The sequence below is a fragment of the Fragaria vesca genome, linkage group LG5 (assembly GCF_000184155.1).
Source record: "Fragaria vesca subsp. vesca linkage group LG5, FraVesHawaii_1.0, whole genome shotgun sequence".
Lineage (NCBI taxonomy): Eukaryota > Viridiplantae > Streptophyta > Magnoliopsida > Rosales > Rosaceae > Fragaria > Fragaria vesca.
This window is the reverse complement of record NC_020495.1, coordinates 26,036,920-26,044,008: the sequence shown is the minus strand read 5'-3', so window position 1 is coordinate 26,044,008 and position 7,089 is coordinate 26,036,920. Positions and strand designations below refer to the sequence as shown.

At 39.6% G+C, this 7,089-nt stretch overlaps 1 protein-coding gene across 1 annotated transcript; it reads right to left on the bottom strand.

Moving 5' to 3' along the window:
- Positions 1-2,640: 2,640 nt before the first annotated feature.
- Positions 2,641-5,639, bottom strand: LOC101304677 (L-ascorbate oxidase homolog). The gene is made up of 8 exons (XM_004300500.1): positions 5,411-5,639; positions 5,206-5,315; positions 4,454-4,724; positions 4,221-4,317; positions 3,779-4,124; positions 3,312-3,677; positions 3,125-3,203; positions 2,641-3,034 (listed from the first exon to the last, which is right to left on the bottom strand). Exons 1-8 carry the CDS (start codon positions 5,555-5,557, stop codon positions 2,831-2,833), a joined length of 1,620 nt encoding a protein of 539 aa, XP_004300548.1. The 5' UTR covers positions 5,558-5,639; the 3' UTR covers positions 2,641-2,830.
- Positions 5,640-7,089: the final 1,450 nt, after the last annotated feature.

Below are 7,089 nucleotides of genomic sequence, written 5' to 3'. Positions count from 1 at the left end.
ATGTACCACAGAATTGCTGCTAAAAGCAATTTTCTATTTGGGCCTTTGAAATACTTAGCATAACCCATCATAAGTCTTTCTTTTCTTCTTTTTTGTTTTTATTTTTCTGAAAAAATCATTGTTTCTTTTTTTTTTTTTTTTTTTTTTTTTCTACAAATGGAAATTTTAAGTTCGAATTTCATAACCGTGAAAGTATTTAGAGCCCAATCAGCCCAAGTAATGCTTGCATCAACACGCATGGAGGGCTGAACATTATTAAAGAGAAATGTTAACAATGAATGTAGAGTTGAGACCACTTGATAGTTGCTAGGTCACAAAGAAGTGCATAAAAGAATTCAGGTTCATGATCATAATATAGTTGTATGCATAAGCCGACTGGTGTTTTCTTACAATAGTTTTTCAGATTAGAAGTCAATCTCTCAACACATGCGAAATGCTCCGGCTACGCATTACAACACAATGTATGATCACTCTAGAGTTTCAGAGTTTGAATGTAGGATATGATGGGGAGCAAACCCATGTAGGCAATAACCATTAAGTCACATACAATGGTTAAGCAGTAAGCACACTAAGCAGAGAATATAATGTAGGAGTCTACAAAGTTTGCCATAATAGCTTAGTTACTACATTGTCCACATATACAAATTTTTTTTTGAAGAGTCCACATATACAAATTGCATGTGACTAAGATCTTAGATCTTCCAAGTATGAACACTCTTCTACTCTCCTAGCTGGTAGTAGTATAGTACGTACTAGCTAGCAGTACCACAAGTTAATTTGAGGTCAATGAGGAGCTTTATTGAAGTGCAAGTCAATTATTAGAGTAAGAAATGGCAGTGGATGATGGATCCAAGGAGAGATCTCATATTGGGAAAATCAAGATCCTCTTAGTTGAATAGTTTCTCTGGGGAAAATATTTAGGTAATTCCAGGGAACAGCAGGAGTAAATTATACACACATGGCACGTTGAATTCAATTCCAACACACGTGAAATTAAATTCTCATCATGTGGCTCTCAGTAGGATTTTGATTGAGTGAAGTCCAATAATATTGTTTCTTTCATGGTTCTTCAACATTCCTTGCTACCACGTAGTTTTGCGCCCAGAAAATAGTAGTGTTACTCCCGTGTTCTCCATGCATGTCTCTAATTGTCCACAGGTACTGATAGGTTGGTACTTTGTGCCAAGAGCTAGCTGTTTAAGTCCACTGATTCTCAAGGGTAGCGGTTCAACTTTCTTCTCGATCTTTTCGAATAGTTGTTTTCAGGGCTTTGATCAATGGCATTCAAGATTTCAAGTGATTCAACCATTTTTTTTTTACTCTTTCCTTTATTGAATTCAGCTAATTTGGGGACTGTTGAAGTTAAGATCGGGCTTCACTAGAAGTCTGTTTGGCTACAACTAAAAGTTGGATCTTCTAATTATTATTCTTCCTTGGAGCTGGAGCAAGTTGCTTGAAGGTTTCATCAAGTGGGAATGGAGTTTGTTGTTTTGAGAATAGGAGGTTTTTGTTCAACTCTTTCGTTAATTATTCAGCTAAACTTCTTTAGGTTTATAAGACTGTAACAATGAAAATTTTCCTTTAGTGAACTCTCTAGTCATAGGGCGATTACTAAAGGTCGCCTAGAGGCCGCCTAAACCCGTCCATAGGCCGCTAGACTTGCCTAGACCCGCCTAGAGCCGCCCATGCCAGAGGCCGTCTAGACCCGCCTAGAGCCGCTCAGAGGGCGCCTAGACTCGCCTAGAGGGCGCCTAGAGCCGCCTATGCCAGAGGCCATCTAGACCCACTAGAGCCGCTCAGAGGCCACTTAGACCCGCCTAGAGCCGTCTAGTGGTCGCCTAGACCCACGTAGACTCTCCTAAAGGCCGCCTAGACCCACGACAGAACTGCCTTGACCCACTTAGAGCCGCCCAGAGGCCGCCTAGACCCGCCCAAAAGTCGCCTAGACTGCCTAGATGCCTCCTAAAGGCTCTTCCGCCTAGGAGTGTCGATTTGTCGTTCCTCTCCAAGGTCTACTGCCGCCTAGGCGGGTTGGGTGACCGATTTTTAGAACACTGATATTTTGATGATGCTGCAGCAGTTTCTGAAAGAGAAGCATTGCTTGTCATCCAAGCATTCCTCTAGTTCTGGTACTACTCCTGCCTGTGAAAGCAATGATCTTGCACAAGATCGTGAATCCTTCAAGCCTCTGTCATCTGCAATTGAAGTACATTGTAAAGGCACGCTAATGGAGCGAGTAGCTATGCTTGAGGGCCGGGTTCTACAGGTTAATTATCTAGCAGTGCTCCCTCATTTAGCTATCTGAACTTTGCTACTGATTAATCAAACTTGTGCTGAAGACATCATCTTTTAAAGAACAGAAATCAGTTTCGAATTCCCATGATAATGATCAATCGGCCAAAATAACCATGAGCGGCTACAATATTATAGGTTTCTTCCTCTTGACCGAATCTGTAACAGTCCGTGTCCCAGTCAATTTGGTTATTAGAATTAGAATCAGTCCACACACTTTCGACCATTGATGGCTGCTTTTTGACCCTTAATACCAGTGATGATGAATCGTAGTGAAAGAAACATTGAGCAAACTAAAGGGAAGGAAAAATTGAGCAAACTTCTGACCTCAGATTTCTATAGAGATTTATATAACTAGCTCATACAATCATTTTTGGTAAAATGATAAGAAAATTAAGTTCATCTAAATTCAGATACAACTGAGGAAATAAACGTTAAATGAATCTTCTTCTTTAATTTATCTTCTCAAATTTGTCCTCACTTCAGTCAAACCTTCATGACTCAAGAACCAGACACTGTAGAATTACCATAATCAATCCTAAGGGTGTCGTCCTACAGCTTTTCCACACATAAGAGCGTTTGAAGGAATGTTGTATTCATTAGCAAGGTTTTGGGTTGGATTCCAAACCCTGAGATAGAGCTGTTGCCCAAGATACTGCCTTTCCCATAGAGCTGACCTCAAGTTCCACATTCCTTGGTTGTCTAATGACACCAATATGGTACTCCAAGAGTTTGGAAAAACCTTTAAGAACGTAGAAAATGCATTTTTAATCTCACCGAAAAGCAAAGCAATCTAAAGTGTCCAAGTAAAAGAGCAACCAAAGCTAAATACCTGAACTGTATGTCTAGTTAGAGCATCAACTAGATTGTAGGTTCTTCTCTTTGCTGGTTGCCACTGTCCAGAACCATAGCTGTAATTGTTCAAACAATAGAGAAGGTCAGTCTATAAAGTCCATTAATCTACACACACAGACACACATCTGAAAAAGTATAAACACAAGAAAGCACATTTTACATACCCAACAGGCCAGAAATCATAACCATCTAGATGCACAGATTGCATAGTCCTTTCATTGTTTTGGAAAACAATTTCAAGGAAGTCATGGTGTGAGGATGGCAACACAGGTGTAGCTAAGATTGCAGGGCCGCCGGAGGGAACGGATTGGATGGCATCAAAGCTGAAGACTCCAGGGATGTTAAAGTAATCAGCAAGCTTTAATGGTGTGTCAGGGTTAACGTAGGAGACTCGGTTAAATGCGTAACGCAGAGTTCCATTTATTAAAGGTGCTGAACTGGCCAATACAATTGTCTTTGTTGGTACTATCTGTCCATAATGGTATGAGCCCTGAGGGTTAGGCCTGGCTGCGTTTGCTGTCAAATTCCACCTGCAACAAAAACCAAGTTGAAAACCATCAAACTAAACCATCACTATTTAATTTCCAGCAAATGTGAGGCTCATCATGTTTTAATCTCTTCTTATGTATACCTGAAAGTTCTGGCCTGCTGCATAGACCAGTGAAATTGGTATCTAGGACCAGCAGGTACAGGTCCAGAAACCGAAGTGTGAGAGTTCGAGTAGTGTAGTACAGCAGTGGCTGTAAGAACACGCCTAGTGAATCGGGTGGATGTCACTATGTAGTAATCCTTTGGAGGCTGATCTAAGGTAAGTAGAACGGAAAAAGATTGGCCAACATGCACGTCAAGAGAGTCATATATGTTCTGTTGTGTGTGAGATCCTTCACATTCAACTAGCTTCATTTTATGGCCCTGGATTCTGAAGTTTAATGAGGTTGACAATCCCACATTTGAGACCCTAAACATGTATGTTTTGCCTGAACTCATAACGATGAAAACACAGTTAAACACTTTCATTTGGAGAGAAGGTTAACCAACTAAATTTGATCTAATTAAAGTGTTCATAAGGCTACCTTGATCACCAGTGAAGGTAGAACTAGCCTGGCCATTTATAAGAAGACCGTTGGGGTATGGAAGAGACTTCCCTGAGTCCAATGATTTCTGCAATGCCTGTAAACACAAAAACAATATGATAAACAATATAATGACTTAATGAAACATGAAGAACCTTTGATCAAACACGTAGACTGCAACATTGTAACATCATCACTTATAGAATGACATTTATCAATGATGCTTTTCTTACCTGATGGCTGGCCTTGTACCAATCACCAACAAGTAAAGTGAAATCACTCTCAGGGATTGGATATGGGATTGGAATTCTAGGTCTCGAGTAGACATTGAGACCTCCAAACCCTCCGGCAGCTCTGTGCAATTTAGTTGATGGAAAATATGTGAAGGTACCTATCTGATCCTTGGGCTGAAATTTGTAGGTATAGTTTGAGTTTGGAGGGATGGGGCAATTGGTTCCCAATACCCCATCCTGCCATGAGTTTTTCCTCTGCTTAATCCCATTCCTGGTTGCAGCCAAGCAAATTTCTTATTACGCTGAATGTTACAATCAAACAAATACGCAAAGAATGCAAGAAAGAACAGACTAGAAAATTCTGTGAATAACAATCCAACTTTTTCATCCATTTCTGTGTAATCCTAAAGGAAAAGTTACCTACATTACTCAAGGAAGCCTTATGCAGTCATCTGGGTTAATTTCATATCCAACTGTCCTAAAATTCTACAAGCTTATTAAAGATTCAAGCAAAAACATGCCTTTAACACCACCAGCAATTCTTTATCTCAATATTGAACCAACATTATGATTCTTCTCACTTAATTACTGCTAGAAAAGCCCCAATGGCTCAAAGCTTCATGCTTTAAAAGTAAATTCTTCAAGGAAATCCGAAAAAAAAAAAAGAGATAAAAGAATGGGAAAATCATTAACACTAAAAAGCAAGGCATTTTGACAAAATTGAGATTGGATTTGGAAAATAGTGAACTGACCATGTTAGCAGAAAAGGCTGGTCCAGCTTGTTAATGAGGTTGAGGATGATGTTGTCATTGGTCACCACATCAAGTCTAGGCCCAGGAAATTGACCATTGATAAGTATCACCTTCATACATCACAAAGATCCAATCTTTAGAATCCCAAACAATCCAAAACCAGAACTGACAGTACAAAAAATGGCAACTGAGATTTGAAACCAACCTGTTGGGGAACACCCAGAGGAGAAAGAGTCCCATAAGTCACAGTCCAGGTGTAGAACTTATAAGGGTCCTCTGCTTTCACCACAGAAGCGCTTAACACAACAGCCAAAGCCCCAAACAGCAGTTGAAGCAAGACTGCTTTCCCCATTGTCCCTGCAAAAATGCCAAACCTCACAAAACCTCAGATTCTGGGTTTCTCTATCTCTCTTTGTTTTTCTCTGGGCCACAATAAATGGAGTAGCAATGAGTTAGTGAGAGCTTTTATAGCAGCAGCGCGGGAAAAAAGTGCTTCACCAAATATGTCCTATGATTACATTAGTGCTTTTTTATAGAGGAAAACTGCAAAAGTGCTTTTGAAAAACTACAGCAATGCTCTACTTGTGGATGGGGAGGCTATACGCGTTTTGGAGCTATGATAATTGCTTAGAAGGAAAGCAATTTAATCCATCATTCATGAGTAAAAGTAAATTAGGACTATAACCCCGCCTCTAATTGCGCCATTGATGCTGAAATTTAGTTCCTTTTGCTGCTTCTTTTATGTTTGCTTTACTTGTTCATTTTTTGACTGATTCCTCTTTTCATGTACTAAGATTTAGGGTTTTCACATTTTGTGGAACAATTATAGGTTGTTCAAGGAAGTAAATGTAAGCTAGTTTTTTTGGTTGCTGGGTTTTTGTAGTTTTGTAAAGGAAATGAATCTAGTAAATGGTATCACATGCCACAGCAGATGGAAATGTCTGGTCACCATTGGTCTCTAGCATTTTCGATAAGGTATTCTGTGACCTCGGAACTAGCTGTTGTTGCTAAGCCTGCAAGGCTGTAACGCAGAAACATATAAACAATTTGATGACCAAAGAAAGCTTCTTATGTTATCCACGAGCCTTCTGTAGTTCTGTTAACCACCAACCACAACTACTTGACCTCTTTTGTTTTCTTTTGTGGATCAATCATCAATATTGGGGCAGGTTATCGATAATGTGAAGGTCCAAGGTTACCGAATTTGTATATCAATTGCCACAAATGACCTATTAGTACACATATATAGTAACACCATAGGCAGAATGTGAGTCTTGCAACAACGTCTATAATGCAAGAAAGTCAATATAACTATCCGATCGTTTGATATGTTTTTGTGCGTTTCATTAGAAATACGGTTTAAAGTATTTAAAAACGAATAAGATGTAAGATGTATAAATCAAATATTCATGAACTTTATTTTTTAAGTTGATTGAGATGAAAAAGTTCACACACCAGTTTGTTTTGTTCGCCTATTAAGTAGCTGTTTAAGGTAATTTGGCAATGACAGCATAGCAAAGAGAAGCAGTCAACCAATTGAGCTAGTATCAAGCTAGTTGAGGCATCTAGAATCCAAGATCCTGCCTTGCATGCATCCCAATGCCATTTAAAGCTTTCATGGGATCAAACTTTGTCTTGCCTTACCTTGCTTTGCGAACAGATTTTGCTTTTATCAACAAGGCGAGCATTATGAGGCAAGCATGTGTATGACATAGTTGGATGCCGTATATATATTGCTACCTCTAACCGAATCCAGCTCATGATTTCGTTTAGCTGCAAACCCAGCAGGGCTAGGCTTCCATCACTCGAAGCTTCGTTTCTGAATCATTGCCTGACCTCCCCAGGTTCGAGCTGAATGATAATGCAGGGTTTAAGTGTTTAACA